Source organism: Lithobates pipiens, unplaced genomic scaffold, assembly GCF_037356315.1.
Source record: "Lithobates pipiens isolate NorthernLeopardFrog02 unplaced genomic scaffold, aLitPip1_a1.2 Scaffold_37, whole genome shotgun sequence".
NCBI lineage: Eukaryota > Metazoa > Chordata > Amphibia > Anura > Ranidae > Lithobates > Lithobates pipiens.
The window spans coordinates 19,178,329-19,199,361 of NW_027507825.1; the positions used below are offsets into that span (position 1 = coordinate 19,178,329).

The 21,033-nt window shown below is 44.4% G+C and overlaps 1 protein-coding gene and 1 long non-coding RNA gene across 2 annotated transcripts in view; one reads left to right on the top strand and one right to left on the bottom strand.

Annotated features, from left to right (window-relative positions):
• FRMD6 (FERM domain containing 6) overlaps window positions 1–21,033 on the top strand; it is a 144,089-nt gene that overhangs the window by 59,611 nt on the left and 63,445 nt on the right. Inside the window, exon 2 of the mRNA XM_077466794.1 lies at window positions 13,230–13,465. Within this exon, the coding sequence (XP_077322920.1) occupies window positions 13,367–13,465 (99 nt within the window). The 5' untranslated portion in view covers window positions 13,230–13,366. The remainder of the gene's footprint in view (window positions 1–13,229; window positions 13,466–21,033) is intronic.
• LOC143956582 (uncharacterized) overlaps window positions 1–21,033 on the bottom strand; it is a 140,795-nt gene that overhangs the window by 6,449 nt on the left and 113,313 nt on the right. The gene's annotated exons all lie outside the window — the stretch shown is intronic.

The following is a 21,033-nucleotide window of genomic DNA, read 5'->3' on the forward strand; positions in this document are numbered from 1 at the left end:
CTAGGCTTACCTGTAGGTCAAAGTGGTTTGTAAGGGTTTACAACCACTTTAATGACTTTCAAAGATGTACATTATATATTGTCTATAGACTGCTTATTGAAGTGACTTTGCACAAAGTTAGCATGCCAGTATTGTAAATAAATAAATTACAATTACTTCCAGGGCTCTGTTCCTAATGAATTTGTTATTAAATGGCCATATCTAAGTGGCTAGTTGAACTCTGTCTGGATCTCCTTTTACCTTGCAAATTGGAAGAACACTTTTCTGTGATAGGAAAAAATGGCAGGTGCTGCCTGTCATAGTAACTTTTGTTCTGCCCCCGTCTGGTGGGACAGTCCATGGGACATGGGGACTGGAGCATGGGACAGGTTCTCTCCTGCAGAAAGAGCATCTTTTGGCATTAGGTTGTTAGATATTTAGACATGTATGGGAAAATATAACGGCCAGCCAGCTTCCATTCACTTTGTTGTTTTAGGTTTGAAAATGATGTGTAATTGGCTGGTGCCCACAGCAGCCATCTCTTTTTTTTTTTTTTTTTTTTTAAAGGCTTTTACAAAAACATCCAATACAGTATTTTTTCAGATCTCAACACAGAGGAACCCTTGAAATAACTTTCCAGTCTCAAGGAACCCCTGCTAAAAAAAGGACTACAACTCATGAGACATTAGTGTGTGGTCAGTGGTAAGCATGCCCCCTTACACTTGTGGTCACTGGGAAGAATTACCCCCTTACAGATAGCTAAAAAGGTCAATGGTGTCACTGGAAACTTATCTGAGAGGCAGGAATTCTCATTTCTCAAGGAACCCCTAGCAACCTCTGGTCTGGAGGAACCCTGGTTTAAAGCAAAGCCATAGCTGCTTACGGTCTCAGATTTCCAGGTAAATTACAAGAATCCATAGATGTATCCCTGGATATTTTGGCACCCAGACATATTGCTGGGTTTACAAATTGCCTAATTGTGGCAAACAATCCCTGCATGCTATGGCAAATTACTTATTGCTGTTACAGTGCCTTGAAAAAGTGCTCATCCCTTGAAATTTTCCACATTTTCTCATGTTACAACCAAAAACATAATTGTGTTTTATGTGATAGACCAACACAAAGTGGCACATAATTGTGAAGTGTAAGGAAAATTAGAAATGGTTTTCAACATTTTTTACAAATATGTGAAAGGTGTGGCGTGAATTTGTATTCAGCCCCCTTTGCTCTGATACCCCTAACTAAAATCTAGTGGGACCAATTGCCTTCAGAAGTCACCTAATTAGTAAATAGAGTCCACCTGTGTGTAATTTAATCTCAGTACAACTATTAGTCGTGCTCTCCACAAATCTGGCTTTTACGAAAGAGAGTGACAAGAAGAAAGTCATAAGAGGTCCTGTTTGCAGTTTGTGAAAAGCCATGTGGGGGACACAGCAAACATGTGGAAGAAGGGGCTCTGCTTAGATGAGACCAAAATTGAACTTTTTGGCCTAAAAGCAAAACGCTACATGTGGCAGAAAACTAACACTGCACATCACCCTGACCACACCACCCCCACCGTGAAACATGGCGGTGGCAGCATTATGTTGTGGGAATGCTTTTCTTCAGCAGTGACAGGAAATCTGGTCATAGTGGTGGGAAGATGGATGGGGCTAAACACAGGACAATCTTATGCCTCGTACACACGATCAAACAATCCGGGGGAAAAGTCTGGCGGACTCAAGTCCGCCGGACAATCCCGCCGTGTGTGGGCTCTGGCTGACTTTTTTTTACCCAAAAGCCCGGTGGACTAAATATTTTTGCACTCCAATTTGTCTGCCGGACTCACATTTCAGCAGACAATCCGGCTGTGTGCGCGCCAGTCCGCCGCACTTTTGAAATGAACGGACTTTTCCCACCCGGGGGAAAGTCCGCTTATTTTGAGCTCATCTCCAGGTAGCCGGGGACAGCGAAGGAGGCCCCGTCACCTGGTATGGACTTGAAGGGGAATCCCTACACCGAAACCCCCCCCCCGGTCCATATCAGATCCTTATCCGAGCACGCTACCCGGCCGGCCAGGAAAGGGGGTGGGGACGAGCGAGCGCCCCCCCCCCTCCTGAGCTGTACCAGGCCGCGTGCCCTCAACATGGGCGGGTGCTTTGGAAGGGGGGGCCGCGCGGCCCCCCCACCCCAAAGCACCTTGCCCCATGTTGATGAGGACAAGGGCCTCTTCCCCACAACCCTGGCCGTTAGTTGGCGGGGGGGCTTATCGGAATCCCCCTTTAATAAGGGGGCCCCCGGATCCTGGCCCCCCACTCTGTGAATGAGTATGGGGTACAATGTACCCCTATCCATTCACTTGGGAAAAAAAGTAAAAAAAAAAAAAAAAACACACAAGGGTTAAAATTGTTTATTGCACAGCTCCGGGGGTGCTCTTCCGTCTTTGGGGGGTCTTCTCGCCGGACTCCTCCGCTATCTTCTGCTCTTTTGCTAGCTCTTTCACTAGCGGAGGAGCACGGCTTTCTTCTTCGCCGCCGCCCTCTTCTTCCGACTTCGGGGGTCTTGTCCCCCTCTTCAGTTCTTCTTTCCGGGCCACCGCGCCTTCTTCTAGCTCTTTTATAGGCGGTGGCCCGGTCTGCTGTCGCCGTCTTCTGTTCTTCTTCTTTTCTGGAGATGCTGCCTCCGGTCACAATGGCAGGGACGCGGTGCACGGTGACTTGTATAGGGACATCACTGTATGTCCCCGCCCATTATGATGTCACAGTCCCAGACTAAGAAGAAGGTAGAGTAAGTTGTAGTCATATTCATGAGTACGCCAATGCCACTTTCTTCCCCCTTGCTGGACAATATTAGCGAATCAGCCTCACGTATGAATGTTTGCCATTTGATTGGACTGTGACAACGTTGCTACTTACCACGCCTTTGGATCTGTATTATTTCCATTACATCCCAAGTAAAACAGTTATTTGCAGAAACTGGTCTTCACGTAGGGCAATAATGTGATGAATAAGAAGTTATGTTTGGGAATAAAGATATGGGTTACTATGCACAGCCAATATCAGGGGAAGTAAATCTTTATGCGTAGAGTGGAAAAAAAAAACTGATTAGACAAGGAGCTGGTGGTGGTTACGGAAAGGGATCGCTCTCCTGGTGGTGGGATAAAAACCTGTCAGTGGAACAAGTGTCTCATGTGCCCTGGGTACATGGTTGGACCTGCTGAGCCTTATCTTAACATGAGAGCGCATGAAGAATCCTGTGAGACGGTGTGCCCCAGGAGTGAAGAGGGGTTGTTATGGACTGGGATCCGGGGGTTGGAGTAAGGAGGGTTTTAGACTCACCATCCATGCATGCGTGGTTGTGCCATTGAGTTCTTTGTTGAGAACCTTGGGCGGGAACTGGCTAGCTGGAGGTTTGGCCTCTTGTTGCAGTTAGGGAGGAGTGTCTACAAGGGGAACTTCTTTTGTATGGTGTATGAGCACGTACGCCAATGTGCCAGGGTCTTGAAGTTTCCCCCTTACATTTTGTTCTGTTGACACTACAGAAAGTGAGGGGGAATTCCTGCTTTAAAGCTGCAGATAGCAATAAAAACCTCATATTAAAAAAGGTTGCCCATGGGATTTTATACATGGATTGCACCAAACAAAAGTGAATCACTTCATATGGATGGGATACCTAGAATGAGGATGTTTTTCATCCTCCTGTACAGTACCGGATGGCGATGTTTAGACATTTTTTAGCTTTTGATGCCCTTTTACATCCTGGTGGTTTGTTCCCTCTGTTTCACCACCCACTGGTGTGCTGCTCTCCCCACAACTCCCAGACAGGACCGTATCCGTGGGGTGTTTTGCTGTATCCTCTTGTTGTCCGAGAACAAAACAGTAATATGTGCTTATACTTTATGGTGGACATCCTATATAAAACGTCAGTTTCCTGATGAAGTGAACATTGTTTCATGAAACGCGTTAAGTTTTAAGACTCTAGACTGTTCTCTGCTCTACAGGGGCGGACTGACAACTCATGGGGCCCCCCAGGCAATAGGAGATTATGGGGCCCCCCAGGCAATGGGAGATTATGGGGCCACACAGTATACACATACATGTATACACAGACATGTTTCTATTGGATGAGAAGGTACTGGAGAGGTGGGGCAGCTATAATTTTTAGACCAAAAGGATGTCGGTAAGGGACATTTCAGAGACGGATGTAAAAAAAACTGATTTTTACATACTGTCCCTGGTTTTACTGAGGCTGGCAACCCTGATAGGCCCCCCTAGTGGCCTGGGGCCCTTGGGCAGTGGCCGAATGGTCAGTCCGCCCCTCCTGCTGTATATGTATCATAACTAGATATGACTGTCTAATACATATTATGCTACCTTGACAAGGTTTTTATTATGTAGTTCAATAAAAGCTTATATTTTTTTTGAAACTTTTTGATTCAATTTTGTTTGGTGCAACTCATGTTTAAAATGCCACGGGCAACCTTTTAATATGAAATAGTCTACTCTCTGGGGATAGAGTTGCACCATTATCCATTGTACCAACGCCTCTACTCATGCTTAAAGAGGAAGTAAACCCTGATGAGTTTACTTCCTCTTTCATTCCATGCAAAGGCAAAGCATAATGGACTACTATGCATCGCATCGCATCGCATAGTAGTCCATTATGTGTCACTTACCTGACACAGGAGCCAGCGATGTCACCATTGTCCCCTGTAGTCCGCCGCATCCATCTTCTCGGTGGGGTCTCGCTGCTCTGCCGCTGTCATTCGGCGAAACCGCAATGACGTCATGCGCACGGGAGCTGACGATGCCGCTCTCAGTGCGCCTGCGTGCCGCTGTCTATGGTGCATGCGCCGTAGACAGCGGTGCCTGTCTTTCGGCAAATATCTCCTAAACCGTGTAGGTTTAGGAGATATTTCTTGGACCTACAGGTAAGCCTTAATCTAGGCTTACCTGTAGGTCAAAGTGTGTTGTAAGGGTTTACAACCACTTTAATTCAGCAATAAAAACCTCGGTTTTCTAATCCTTCCCATCTCAAGCCAAAAATAATTTACAACTTTAACTACGGTTCTGTTTTTTTTTTTTTTTTTTAACTTTTAGAAGTGAATGATGATCAAAGAGTAGAATATAAAATGCAGAAGGAAAAAAAAAAAAAAAACTTTTAGGGGGACTTTATAGTGATTCACAAACTTTCTGTAATGGTCATTACACCTTTCAATATATGAGGAGTGGATTTGCCCTGAAATCTATTTTATAATATTGGCATCTGTGCAATTCGCGGAAAGTTTTTTTTTTTTTTTTTTTTTTTTTTTTTTTTGTAAGCGAATCGCTCTCAGTCTATTAGTCAAATCCTGCTAACGATGTCTGTAAAAGATTCTTGCAGTTCTTTGTGCATGGAGCTGTGTTCTGAACAGATGTTATGGCCGCTTGTGTTTAATGAACTGGGCTGACTGCACTGTTAATAAAACAATTGTATTAAAGCCATGTTTTCACACGAAACCGCTGCCTAAGTGGGGCTTTTTTCTTTCCAGAAGACCATAAAATGTAATTTATATATAATAATTAGGAAAAAATGGAAAAGAGTGCTAGAAGTTTTATTATAAAAGGTAGCAGGCAAGGGGTGCTGTAAGGGTATATTTTCCATCGCAAATGTTCCATGTAGGAATGAACACATTAAGGTATCCTCAGATAAATTGTGACTGGCTGTGCCTACACAATCCAGATGATAAAGATATTCATGAACAATCTCTGTATTCATGTTTATGCCTGTGTGAAAGGTACTGTAGGTGCAGAAAGTCATGCACGGTTGTACAGGCTCTTCCTATGTACTAAAATTTCTTACTTTTATTTTCACTGCATAGTGTGAACTTCTCACAATGTGCATCAGAATAAAGTTGCCATTCATCCCCATTTCCTGGTAACAGTCCTTCCCTTATGTGATCGGTCTGTTCCTGAAGAATGGATGTCTCTGGATCCGTCCTAGGGAGCTGAGTACCATAAACTTTGCATAGCGCAGGCTCTAAGTTGTGACAAGTGTACGTTCAAAAAAAACGGCACATATAGAGCACCCATGTGCTCCAACCATGCCATTTTACATTGGTGCTTGGCCAGTGTGAGTTGGAGCCTGCCCTATGCAATGTCTACACTATATACTATCGGGCTTCCTGGGACAGTGCTAGACAATGGGGATGATGGGATGCAAGCTTAATCATGACCCCTGCACTCTGCGCGTTACTTAACCCTGACCCCTGCACGTTACTTAACCCTGACCCCTGCACTCCATGCTTTAGACTCTCTTGACCTATAACAGCATAGGTTCAGGTTTTAGTTAACCATACTCTCTTAAGCCCTGTCTGCAATTTGGCCATGTCCAGAATTCACTGTTGTGTGCTACATCATCTCCCCTCTTTTGGCCAAGGTATTTTGTCTTTGTACCTCTAAAGACTGCCTCTTGCTCCAAATTTCTGCAACCAATTGTTTCCCGGGCATGTTAAAAAGAGGGGGGTTGCTTTTGCTTGGCTAAAAATGAGTGTAGTTTTTTTTTTTAGGTATGGTCACAAGGCTGTTCCTGGATTTCATTTTGAAAATCTGGTACCTTTTTATAATAGAGGCTGTGGCTAATCAAATAGGGTCTGACTCATTCCCTGGGAGGGGGACATCCAATTTCCCGAACCTTACCGTGCCTTCGTTTTTTTTTTTTTTTTTTTTTATTGATTTTTACAAATACAGTAAAAAACATGCAGACGTACATACAAAAAAAAAACCTAGAACAACATTCCAGTCTCAGGCACTTGGCCCACGCAGGGGTGCCGAAAATCATAAGGCAAGGACAACAGACATGGTATAAGGCGGCCTTAAGATTTGTATGAACTTACAACGCAAGTAGTAAGAAGACCGGTGTACCACAAGCATTCTGACTTGCAGGTTTCCAGAGCCCAAGGGAACCCCATGCTCCCACAAGACTTTGGGTATCAACCGTTGGGTAATATGTGAAAAAATATAACTATCCACGGCCGTGGAAGGCTCTGCCAGCCATTTGGCCCAGACTGTCATATTTCTTGGGACAACCTCTGTGAAAATATCTATCTTTTTATAGTAGATCAGCCTTTCTCAACCTTTTCAACATGGAGGAACCCTTGAAATAGTTCTCCAGTCTCAGGGAACCCCTGCTAAAAATTTGACGTCTACAACTCATGATACATTAGTGTGATGGTCAGTGGGAAGAATGATCCTTACACTTGTGCTCATTGGGAAGAATTACTTCCTTACAGAGCGCTAAAAAGATCAATGGTGTCGGTGGGAACTTATCCGAAAGGCAGAAATGGCCCAATGCTGAAGCAACCCCTAGCTACCTCTGGAGGAACCCTAGGATTCCACGGAACCCTGGTTGAGAATCACTGTAGTAGAGTAAGGTGTTATTAGCTATTTCCAGAAAGATAGATATAAGTGAAGGGAACCATTTTTTCCAACAGAGCGTTCTAGCTTTCCTGGTATAGAATAGTAGGAGGCCAATCATAGTTCTCTCCGCTAAACTAGGGATTACTTCCTCTAGCAGGCACACCTTCAGGGAGGACACGATAGAGGTGCTGGCCAGTTAGTTAATTTCAGAGAGTGCCCTTTGGGATGGTTGCAGCGCCAACATGCCAAAGACTGGGCAGGTCCCATTTTGTGTAATCTATAGCCCTTGTACACACGGTCGGAGATTCCGACGGAATATGTCCTATCGGACCGTGTTGTCAGATATTCCGACTGTGTGTGGTCTCCATCGGACTGTTTCCGTCGGAATATCCGACGGACCAACTTTTCCAACTTACCGGTAAAATTGTCCGACAAAATGCTCCTATTGGACATACTCTGATCATGTGTAGCTTACTCCGACGGACAAAGTGCCACGCATGCTCAGATCAAATTCCTAGACCAAAGCTATTGGCTACTAGCCTGAACGTAGTCCCGTCGTAACGAAATAACGTCATCACGTTGTGTACAATCGGATTTAGTCCGACCGTGTGTATGCAACATCACTTCCGGACCTCTTCCGGAATTAATCCGTCAATTACTCAGACGGATTTGGTTGTCGGAATCTCTGACCGTGTGTACAGGGGCTTAGGGTGTAAGATGAGCTCTGTGGACAATCTTAAACCGAATGAGACGATCGTCCCTTTTTAGTTTTAGAAAAACTTTAACCTTCCTGGAGAATATGCGGTGACCTATCTGATTTTGGTGTTAAAAAACATTGCAAGAACTTCAAATTAGAGGATTGTTCCTGGAAACCAGAGACTGTTAAATTTATTCTAGAGATCAGAGGTCTGTAAATGTTGCAAATAAGGACTATTGGTGACTTGATGGTTTTGAACACGAGTAAGTATTAGGATGTCCTGTCTGTGAAACGCGTGATTCATTCCATTCCAGTGAGTAATGTATGAGAAAGCAGAGGTTGATGGGGTTTGTCAATAAGGCAGTGTAATGAATATGAGTAAACTGCAATCGCCCCTAGCAACTAAAGTTTAGATTACCGCAGTCATCTTGGGTAAGACTTTATGGCTGACTGGTTAGGATCTTTAATGAGTCAGCTCACTTAATAACCCTAAAAAAATGTTGTAGGTCAACAACACTAAGCTCTATCCCTTGGTGGGCTCATTAAATGTGCCATTTTCTCCAAAACCTGCAGTTTATAGAGAAACACAATGGGGTTTATTTGCTAAAATTGGAGAGTGCACAATCTGGTGTAGCTGCGCATGGTAGCCAATCGGCTTCTAACTTCAGCTTGTTCAATAAAGGTTCGACAAAAAACTGGAAGCTGATTGGTTTCTATGCAGAGCTGCACCAGATTTTTCACTCTCTAGTTTTAGTAAATTGACCCCAGAAGATCTTGTTGCATTTTCTCCAAAGTTGCCCCATGTATACAAACCTTAACCGGTTCCCGACCGGCGCACGCCGATGTATGTCGGCAGAATGGCACGGGCAGGCATATTGGCGTACAGGTACGTCCAATCTTTAATGCCGCTCTGCCATCAGGAGCGCGCCGCCGGTGGCACGCTTCTGCGCTGGTCGGGACCCCCGTGAGTCCGGTCACGGGTCCCGCGGACTCGATCGCCGCGGGCATACCCACGATTGTCTCACGGGGCTGCTGAACGAGGAAATACCGCTGTAAATAGCATTTCCCCGTTCTGCCTAGCAACTAGTGACGCTGATCTCTGCTCCATGTGATTGGATCAGAGATCAGTGTTCACTAAATTAAAGCCCAACCCCCCACAGTTAGTAACACACCCCTAGGAACACTTAACCCCTACACTGCCACCCACTGGTTAACCCGTTCATTGCCAGTGTCATTTACACAGGAATCACTGCATTTATATAGCACTGATTGCTCTATAAATGACAATGGTCCCAAAAATGTGTCAAAAATGTCCGATGTGTCCGCCATAATGTCGCAGTCACAATAAAAAACGCTGATCGCCGCCATTACTAGTAAAAAAAAAAAAAATTATTAATAAAAATGCCATAAAACTATCCCCTATTTTGTAAACGCTATAACTTTTGCGCAAACCAATCAATCGCTTATTGCAATTTTTTTTACCAAAAATATAAAATATAAATAGAAGAATACGTATCTGCCTAAACTGAGGGAAAAATTTTTTTTTATATATTTATTCTAACAAAGTAAAAAATTATGCATTTTTTTCAAAATTGTAGCTCTATTTTTGTTTATAGCGCAAAAAATAAAAACCACAGGGGTGATCAAATACCACCAAAATTTCTATTGGTGGGGAAAAAAAGGACGTCAATTTTGTTTGGGAGCCACGTCGCACGACCGCGCAATTGTCAGTTAAAGAGACGCAGTGCCGAATCGCAAAAAGTGGTCTGGTCTTTGACCAGCAAAATGGTCCGGGGCTGAAGTGGTTAAGGAGTTAACTGCCTGTCATTTTTTTCATTAACATATCCACACAATTGAAATATTTTTTTTTTTTCTTTCAAGTCCGTCTTTAAAGGTGTTCCAGTTAGCATTGCCACCTGTCCAGGATTCACCCGGACAGTTCAGGGTTTTAATCATAAGTCCACCTGAAACCCGGACACATTATTCAGACCAGGCTGTGGCTCCCCAAGTAACCGAGATAGTCATGCACAATTCTGTTGACGCTGCAGGCGGCTGTTTGGGGGCAGGTTTGGCATCACTGACGGGTGGGGTGATGTCAGCAAGAGCAATTTGGCCACAACCACTGGCTCGCTCTGCGCACTACATCTGCTTGGGGCACCCAAATGTGTCCCAGGTCTTTAATAATCCTATAGTGTTTCCGGCAAAAACAAAATTTACTGCCCTGTGCCACAAAAGTGTCCGGGTTTGGCTTGAAGAAAAGGTGGCAACCCTAGTTCCAGTTAACCTTTTGATAATTTAAAGGTGTCTGTACGTATGCTGATATATAATGTAGCAAAATTTGAAAGACCAAGCAGCTCAAATAATGATGTAATATTCACATATATAGTCTCAACGCCTCTCTTTGGTTAGTCATTGGGGCTCTCCATGATATCAATGGATTGGTATAAAGGCATTGGAGGGGTTGGGTCACATAGCATGCAGAGCTCTTGGAGCTAAAGTCCTATCTGAACATACATCATGTGTAGTTCTGATTTATTAGCCATGGGTTAGTTTTAAAGTGTATGTACAGTACACCCTATGAACAAACTTCTCATTTTTGCTCCCTTTTTAGTCTGTTTAATAGAACAAAACATATTTTATTTATTATCACTACGGAGCTGCTTGGGCATAAGAAGCGCTGTCTGCCATTAAATGGCTTTGATTGGCTTGTCACCTTTTTGTTGTTGGTGGGAAAACTCTTCCAACATGAAGAAAACTATCACGAGAGGTAGGTAGTGTACTGCTTGTGTTCCCTGGGTTTCTAAAGGCCCGTACACACGATTGGACTTTTTGCCAACAAACATGCAAATTAGCTGTTTTGAGGCAACATCCGACCGTGTGTACGCTCCATCGGACCAACTTTTTTTGGTTTTCATCAGACTTTTGTTGGCTGTGCGAACGGACAAACTTTTTCACAACATAAATCCGATGGAGCAAAGTCTGATCGTTTGTACAGAAAACCATCGAGTACAAACAGGCATGCTCAGAACCAATGCAAAAGATCAGACAACAATACAGAAGTTGACCAAAGATGGTGCCGGAGTAATTGAACGTCCTCTTTTGAAGTGTCGTCAGTACGTTGAAACGTCACTACGTTCGTGTTTGTTGCCTAAAAAGTCTGATTATGTGTATGCAATACAAACTTACGGTCAACGCCCTTTGTACAAAAGTCCACGGGAAAGTTTGTACAAAGTCCGATTGTGTGTATGGGGCTTAAGGCCATGCCAAGCCAAAAAAAGGCCAAATAATTTACTTTAAACATTAATTGAACTGTCCAGTAAAAACATTGTTGGAAGATGAGTGGTGAGGCTAATTTCAATAATAATGGCTCACTTTGTTGGCTGGGTATGTGTCTCAGAGCTGCAAGTGTAAAGTTCCCATTAAGGGTAATTCTACCTAATACAAATAATATTTTTGAGGAGATGATCTCCATGTTCCATCCAAAGGCTTTTCGTACTCATGAAAGACTGTAGTGGTTAGATCTGTTTGCCACAGATATGATAATCCTCATCTTCTCTCCTCTATTGTTTACCCCTCCATTTGTGGGAGTTATAATACACCATATGGCCTAAGTAAATGATCATTCCTCCTAATCATTGAGTTCAGGTGCACATAGCCTGCTCTAAAAAAAAAAAAAGACTTCTAAAAATGATTTTTAGTAGTTTGTGTGGCTGGACAGAGCCCTACTGAACACCATTGGGATGGTTCATCCCAACTCAACCCAGTATAATCCTACTGAACACTTTTGGGATGAACTGGAGTGCCAATTGTGAGTCCAGTCTTATCATCCAACATCAGTACCTGATGGCTGAATTGGTACGAAGTTTCATAGACACACTCCAAAATCTTGTGGAAAACCTTCCTGGAAGAGTAGGGACTGTTCTAGCTGCAAAAGGAAAAGCCACCTTCATATTAAAGTGGTTGTAAACCCTCCCCCACAACTTTGTGCCATGCAAATCGGCATAAAAAACCTTAATGAACACTGCTTGTAGATATCTCCTTACTTAGTATTGTTGTAATCCTTGTTGTTCTGTAGAATGAAGTCACTGAGCATGCCCAGATCTCCCCTGTTTTAAGGCACACTTTCTATGTCTTATCTATCTGTTATCAGGACTTCCTACTGCACAATACTGAACTCTGCTAATCACTCAGAGCTTCCTCCTACACGCCATGTGACCATGTGACCTCACATACAGTCTAAACTTGGCCATTACTGCAGTCTTATCAGCTGAAGCTGATAAGTCTGACAAAGGGAAACATTAGACATCGGCACAAGTAAATACTATAAAATAAACAAGTAAGCTATGAACAGGGAAGCAGGGTTGCCATAGAAACGCCGGATTAAGACGGAGGCTTGGTTAACAGTACAGGAAGTGCACAATGTAAGGGCGGAAATACACTCCACTGTGGACTCAGAAAACAATACTTAAGATGGTGCTGCCTAACCCCCGGAAACAAGTTTTTTTTTTTATTTTTTTTTAAGTTTCTTTAAACAGTAAGTAATATGCGATTTGGGCTGGATTACAGTGGCTATAGTCTGATAATTACTTATTATAGGGGACTAAATGAAAAGCAGCATTAGAGTGGGAGAGTTTACTTCCTCTTTAATGGCCATGGTTTTGGAATGGGCTGTTCAACAAGCTTGGTGTTGTTTTTTTTTTTTGCCAGTATAGTGTAGTATTCTGGCTTCAGGGAGATGGCAAATGTGATTTTAGACAAGAAGGCAAGACTAAGAAGAAGTATTTGGACATATGTACGATGTTTGTGATTAGTGCAAATGAGTGCATCACTGGCCTTGCAATGTCAAATGTGTGTGAACTGTTGTAGTTGACCAACTCACAGAGTTGCTAGCCCTTTAAACCAGCCTGGAAGTTATTTTTACACCCAATAGATGACCAATGTAATTCCATTAAGGCTGTTAAGCCTCTAATAAATAATTCAGGATCTCTGACATTCCCTGATTAGCCGAAACTTAAGGTAGAATCCATAAATAGTGTATTTTCTGTATCTGCTGAGTAATCTATATGAGAATCAATGTTTAAGCTATCACTTAGGGATTCCAGTTGCCGGGAAGAGATTTAATAAATTGCCTGTCTTTGAATTGTTATAAACAATGTCTATTCTTCATCTCTTTACAGTGATGATTCACTGACGGTTGAGGAACCTTCCTCCAATTCATGGATGATCATGAAGCCTTGTGAGCGGTGGCAGAGCTCAGGCAAGTCCATGGAGCTTGGAGCAGCGGATTGACCCCCACACAGAGACCAGAACAAAGATGAGCAAGCTCCCCTTCCAGAACAACAGAGCCATGCAGGACCGGCGGAGTGTTTGTGTGTTCCTTCCAAACGATGACACCTTGAGTATCATCATCAGTGTGAGTACCTGCTTATCCGTTCCGACTTAAAGCGGAGTTCCACCCAATTTTGAGAGGTGGTCTTAAACGAAAGACCTCTCCACCCCTCATTTTTGAATATTTAATACATTTTTTTTTAGATTCTAACTTGCCTCTTTTGGAAGTACTAAAATTACTTCCGATCTAACCAGAGGCCACGGCCAAGGACGTGACATCCTCTTCTGCGGCGAGCCACCCCCCCCCCCCCCATTGTCTTGAGGGACCTGTGTGTGTGTGTGTGTCCCAGAAGACAAGCTGGCCATTCCCAAAGTGTTGCGTGACTCACACAAGCGCAGTCGGAAACCAGCAGGGAAGCCGCAAGGCTCCACTGCCGGTTTACCTTAGTTGGAATGGCGGCACCTGCACCCAATCCGATGGATGGATCGGCCTCAGGGGCCGACATCGTGAGCTCCCTGGACAGGTAAGTGTCCTTATTAAAAGTCAGTGTTTGCAGCTTAAAAATAAACTTAAAAATAAAAATTTTGGCTAGAGCACCGCTTTAAAATTAATTGTAGACAAAACATTTATTTTTTTTGTTCTATTCATAGTTAAAGCGGGAGTCCGCCGGGAGTTCCGCCGTTTTTATTTTTTTATTTTTTATTTTTTTAAAAGCCAGCAGCTACAAATACTGCAGCTGCTGACTTTTAAAATAAGGACACTTACCCGCCCAGCGCGCCCGCTATGTCGGCACCTGAAGCCGATCTCTCGATAGTCTCTCGGGTGCTGCCGCCGCCATCTTGGGTATGGGAATCAGGAAGTGGAGCCTTTCGGCTTCATTTCCCGGTTCCCTACTGCGCATGCGCGAGTCGCGCTGCGCAATAAGGATGGTCCCGCTGCCTCTGGGATCTGTGTGTTTCCCAGCAGGCAGCGGGGGACTTTCGGAAAGGGGCATAGATTCTGCAGAATCTACGCCCCTTTCCGCAGATAGCTATGCTGGAAGTGGGTGCAGATACCTGTACTGTACAGGTACCTGCACCCCCCTCCCCCCTGAAAGGTGCCAATTGTGGCGCCGGAGGGGGGGAGGATTCCAATGAGCGGAAGGTCCACTTTAGGGTGGACCTCCACTTTAAGAAAATAGTTGGTTAAGGTATAGAACCCATGTAAGGTCTATACTGCTTCCTGGGACATCTCTGAGAGATTTAGCCTGACATCCTACCCCATGGACAACATCTAAAGCTTAACTTTAGGCAAAAAACAAATACTTCCTAAAAACAAGAAGCTTGTATATTCTTACTAAATCTTGGTGTGATTTGTGCATTACTTCCAGATCTGTGCAGTAATTCAGCGTGAGACAAACCCTCTGTACAGGAGCTTCCTGTAATAAAGACCGCTCACTGCTGCTCTCTTCTTGTGCAGGGTGACTGGTCTTGTCTCCGCCCCCCTCCTGTAGTTTTCTGCAGGCAGCCTGTAGTAAGTGGAGCCTGCTGGGGCCCCTTTACAGCTCTGCTCTTAGCTCAGGCTATGTGCAGCCCAGTGATGATGGCACTTCTACTTTATGGAGGTAACTGCTAGGTTTGCAAGGGCATCTGGTGCGTGAAAATGTGATTTATATTCTTTGAGGCTATTGACAAATATATTTAGTTTAAATTTGTTTTGCCCAGGGCTTACATTTAAGCAGACATAAAATGAGAGGCATTCTCCAACCGCAACACAGGCAGAAATAAAATTTCCTTTTCTTAATTGCAGCTAGGAAAAGCTAGAACCCCTGTCAGATTTGTATTTCTTATTAAAAATGTTAAAGGCTTCTGATCTTTGAAGTGACTGAACCCATATCCTGCTTTTGTATCAGTGGAACCACTTAATTATTTAACCACTTTCAGACCGGACCATTTTGCTGGTAAATGACCAGAGGTCTTTTTACAATTTGGCACTGCGCTGCTTTAACTGGTAATTGCGCGGTCATGCAATGTTGTACCCAAACAAAATTTGCGTCCTTTTCTTCCCACAAATAGAGCTTTCTTTTGATGGTATTTGATTGCCTCTGCGATTTTTATTTTTTGCGATATAAACGTAAAAAGACCGCAAATTTTGAAAAAAAATGATATTTTCTACTTTTTGTTATTAGAAAAATCCAATAAACTCAATTTTAGTCATACATTTAGGCCAAAATGTATTCAGCCACATGTCTTTGGTAAAAAAAAAGTCAATAATTGTATATTTATTGGTTTGCGCAAAAGTTGTCACATCTACAAACTAAGGTACGTTTTCTGGAATTTACGCAGCTTTTAGTTTACGACTGCCTATCTCATTTCTTGAGGTGCTAAAATGACAGGGCAGTACAAAACCCCCCCAAATGACCCCATTTTGGAAAGTAGACCCCCTAAGGAAATTGATAAGAGGCATGTTGAGCCCATTGAATATTTTATTTTTTTGCCTCAAGCGATTGAATAATGACAAAAAAAAAATTTTTTTTTTTTTTTACACAAAGTTGTCACTAAATGATATATTGCTCACACATGCTATGGGCGTATGTGAAATGACACCCCAAAATAAATTCTGCTGCTTCTCCTGAGTACGGGGATACCACATATGTGGGACTTTTTGGGAGCCTAGCCGCGTACAGGGCCCCGAAAACCAAGCACCGCCTTCAGGCTTTCTAAGGGCGTAAATTTTTGATTTCACGCCTCACTACCTATTACAGTTTTGAAGGCCATAAAATGCCAAGATGGCACAAAACCCCCACAAATGACCCCATTTTAGAAAGTAGACACCCCAAGCTATTTGCTGAGAGGCATGTTGAGTCCATGGAATATTTTATATTTTGCCACAAGTTGCGGGAAAATTACAAACTTTTTTTTTTTTTTTTTTTTTTTCACAAAGTTGTCACTAAATGATATATTGCTCATGCATGCCATGGGCATATGTGAAATGACACCCCAAAATAAATTCTGCTGCTTCTCCTGAGTACGGGGATACCACATATGTGGGACTTTTTGGGAGCCTAGCCGCGTACGGGGCCCCGAAAACCAAGCACCGCCTTCAGGCTTTCTAAGGGCGTAATTTTTTGAGTTCACTTCTCACTACCTATTACAGTTTTGAAGGCCATAAAATGCCAAGATGGCACAAAACCCCCACAAATGACCCCATTTTAGAAAGTAGACACCCCAAGCTATTTGCTGAGAGGCATGTTGAGTCCATGGAATATTTTATATTTTGCCACAAGTTGCGGGAAAATTACAAACTTTTTTTTTTTTTTTTTTTTTTTCACAAAGTTGTCACTAAATGATATATTGCTCATGCATGCCATGGGCATATGTGAAATGACACCCCAAAATAAATTCTGCTGCTTCTCCTGAGTACGGGGATACCACATATGTGGGACTTTTTGGGAGCCTAGCCGCGTACGGGGCCCCGAAAACCAAGCACCGCCTTCAGGCTTTCTAAGGGCGTAATTTTTTGAGTTCACTTCTCACTACCTATTACAGTTTTGAAGGCCATAAAATGCCAAGATGGCACAAAACCCCCACAAATGACCCCATTTTAGAAAGTAGACACCCCAAGCTATTTGCTGAGAGGCATGTTGAGTCCATGGAATATTTTATATTTTGCCACAAGTTGCGGGAAAATTACAAACTTTTTTTTTTTTTCACAAAGTTGTCACTAAATGATATATTGCTCACGCATGCCATGGGCATATGTGAAATGACACCCCAAAATAAATTCTGCTGCTTCTCCTGAGTACGGGGATACCACATATGTGGGACTTTTTGGGAGCCTAGCCGCGTACGGGGCCCCAAAAACCAAGCACCGCCTTCAGGCTTTCTAAGGGCGTTACAGTTTTGAAGGCCATAAAATGCCAAGATGGCACAAACCCCCCCCCCCAAATGACCCCATTTTAGAAAGTAGACACCCCTAAATTTAGGGGTACACTAGTGAGACTAGGTAATAAATGGCGGGTGCCCTGAAACTATAAAAAAATAACTAACCAACCAGCGTCACCTGTAACAGTTATATGGTGATCACTGGTGAAAGGGTTAACTAGGGGGCAATCAGGGGGCTTTATGCGGTAGTATATGGGGGTCCCTGGCGCTATAAAAAGCTGCGGCGAACCTAAATACCTACCTGCCTAACTAGCGTCACCTGTGACACTAATACAGCGATCAGAAAAACGATCGCTTATTAGGCTGGGTTCACACTGGAGCGATGCGGGAACGCCACGAATGCGCGGCGGGTTCCCGCATCGCATGCCTCCCGGCGGCAGTTCACACTGCCCTATGCGAACTGCTGGGAGTGTCAGTGAAATGTTAATGACACCCCCAGATCAGTTCGCATATCGCAGTGCGATCTGCAAACTTGGATCGCATGGTGTGAACACCCATGCGATCCGATTCTGCTGCGGACCAAAAAAAGGGTCCCGTGCGAGTTTGCGGCGGGTGCGGCGGGTGCGACACGAATTCAGCCATACTATCTGTATAGCTGAACTCGAATCGCACAGAGATCGGATGTGATTTGCACTGCAGTGCGGTGCGAATCACATCCGTTCTCATAAACCGCTGCAATGTGAACCCAGCCTTAGTGACACTGGCGACGGGGGGTGATCACGGGGTTAAACCTTTATTGGGGGGGTTAGGGGGGTACCTTAGAACTAAAGGGGGCTAACCCTAACTGCCCTAACAGTTATTAGTCACAAATGACACCTGCCGGGTGATCAGGGGGTTAAACCTTTATTAGGTAATAAATGGCGGGTGCCCTGAAACTATAAAAAAATAACTAACCAACCAGCGTCACCTGTAACAGTTATATGGTGATCACTGGTGAAAGGGTTAACTAGGGGGCAATCAGGGGGCTTTATGCGGTAGTATATGGGGGTCCCTAGCGCTATAAAAAGCTGCGGCGAACCTAAATACCTACCTGCCTAACTAGCGTCACCTGTGACACTAATACGGCGATCAGAAAAATGATCGCTTATTAGGCTGGGTTCACACTGGAGCGATGCGGAAACGCCGCGAATCCGCGGCGGGTTCCCGCATCGCATGCCTCCCGGCGGCAGTTCACACTGCCCTATGCGAACTGCTGGGAGTGTCAGTGAAATGTTACTGACACCCCCAGATCAGTTCGCATATCGCAGTGCGATCTGCAAACTCGGATCGCATGGTGTGAACACCCATGCGATCCGATTCTGCTGCGGGCCAAAAAAAGGGTCCCGTGCGAATTTGCGGCGGGTGCGGCGGGTGTGGCGGGTGCGGCGGGTGCGGCGAATGGCTGAACTCGAATCGCACAGAGATCGGATGTGATTTGCACTGCAGTGCGGTGCGAATCACATTCGTTCTCATAAACCGCTGCAATGTGAACCCAGCCTTAGTGACACTGGCGACGGGGGGTGATCACGGGGTTAAACCTTTATTGGGGGGGTTAGGGGGGTACATTAGAACTAAAGGGGGCTAACCCTAACTGCCCTAACAGTTATTACAGTCACAAATGACACCAATGCAAAAAAAAAAAAAAAAAAAAAAAAAATGACATTGGTGTCACTGTGACTGGGGGGCAGGGGTAATTGGGGGGGTGATCGGGGGGTAAAGGGGGGGTGTGAGTGTGCCTGGCATGTTCTACTGTGTGTGGGATGTGTTGGTGCAACTCACTGATCCGCTCTCCGTGTCGGAACGAAAAATACCGACACGGAGGAGAGAATACATCACTTCCTCTCCTGTGTTTACATTACAGGAGAGGAAGTGATGTCACCGGGGATTTCCATTCGTCGGGAGCGATCGCGAGGGGGTGGCCATGAATGAATGGCCGTCCCCTCGTCCGGGATCGCTCCCGAACGAAAACCGACCGCCGCAGGCACCGGGCGGGGGCCCGATCGGGCCCCCGACCCGCGGGAGGCAAATCACGTACATGTATGTGATTATGCCTGCCTGTGCCATTCTGCCGACGTACATCGGCGTGAGGCGGTCGGCAAGTGGTTAAAGGCCCCCAACCTCACGACAGCAGCTTGGGGACAATATCCCAACTAGTCAGAGACCTTCATGTCCTAAATTCCCATTTCAGCCCACCATTAAAGTGGTTGTAAACCCTTACAAACCACTTTGACCTACAGGTAAGCCTAGATTAAGGCTTACCTGTAGGTCCAAGAAATATCTCCTAAACCTATATGGTTTAGGAGATATTTACAAAAAGACAGCCACTGCTGTCTACAGTGCATGCGCCGTAGACAGTGGCGTGCAGGCGCACTGGGCAGGCCGCAGATTGCGGCGATATGCCGTTCGTGTCGGCTCCCGTGCACATGTGCGGGAGTGACATCATCACAGCGCCAGAGCCGCGAGACCGGGAAGTCACTCCAGGATCCATGGCAGTGGAGGACCGCTTCGGGGGCTTCGTTCTCAGGTAAGTTATTCATAATGAGCTAGTATGCTATGCATACTAGCTCATTATGCCTTTGCCTTGCAGGTTGCTTTTTTTTTTTTTCCCCATGGGTTTACAACCACTTTAATCGGAGGGTTCCATCCATACCACAGATGGGTCCCCAACAATTAGACTACCACCTCCAAAGGCCATCTCCAAAATGTTTCTGTAATTTGCGGTTTCCCACAGCTGGCAGTCAACATAGGCCAGTGATGGCGAACCTTGGCACTCCAGATGTTTTGGAACTTCATTTCCCATGATGCTCATGCACTCAGTAGTGTAGTTGAGCATCATGGGAAATGTAGTTCCAAAACATCTGGGGTGCCAAGGTTCACCATCACTGACATAGGCTATGGTGTACACGAATATAAACGGAGACCCCAGTAATCACCTGGGAGGCAAAGGGGTTGCTTTAGTGACAAAATGTCATAAAATGCTGAAAAAAATAGAAACTTTATTTTAAATTCAAGCCAAGAGCGTTCAATACTAAAAACCATTTAGCTTCCAACAACACAGGATCACACAAATCCACGGAAAGCACCATGGGTGAAGGTGCGTACAAGACCGACCAACAAACAAAAAAACGAACGCAAAACACAATATGCTGGTCGTAATAACCATTTTGTGTGTTGTGTTGTGTTGTGTTTTTTGTTTGTTTGGTCTTGTATGCACCTTCACCCTTGGTGATTTTCGTGGATTTGTGTGACGATGGAGGCCAAATTGTTTTTAGTATTAAACACTCTTTATGAATGAATTTAAAATAAAGTTTATTTTCCTTTCAGCAAACCCCATTATGATCTTTTGTCACTAACGTAGCCCCTTTGCCTCCCCAGGTAATCTATTGCCAGGATCTCTGTTTATATATGTGTTTGTTTGGTTACAGTGACAACACCCGATTTGGTGAGTGGTCTATGGGCATGTATGATGGCTGATGATTAACTAGGGCCCGATGTTGTTTCAGGTTTATGTGTTCATGAAGCCTTAGGCTTCATGTAAACTAGCAGCTCCTAAACTTGAGTTTCTTTTTTTTTTTTCCAAAGCTCCAACTCCATAATAGTCTACGGGGTTGGTTTACTAAAGGCAAATAGACTGTGCACTCCAGAGCTTAGTAATGAGCTTCACTTTACAAAAAGTACCCAATCATGTTCACAGCTGGGCGGCACAGTGGGCTAGCCCCTTCACCTAGCAGTAAAAAGGGTCGCTGGTTC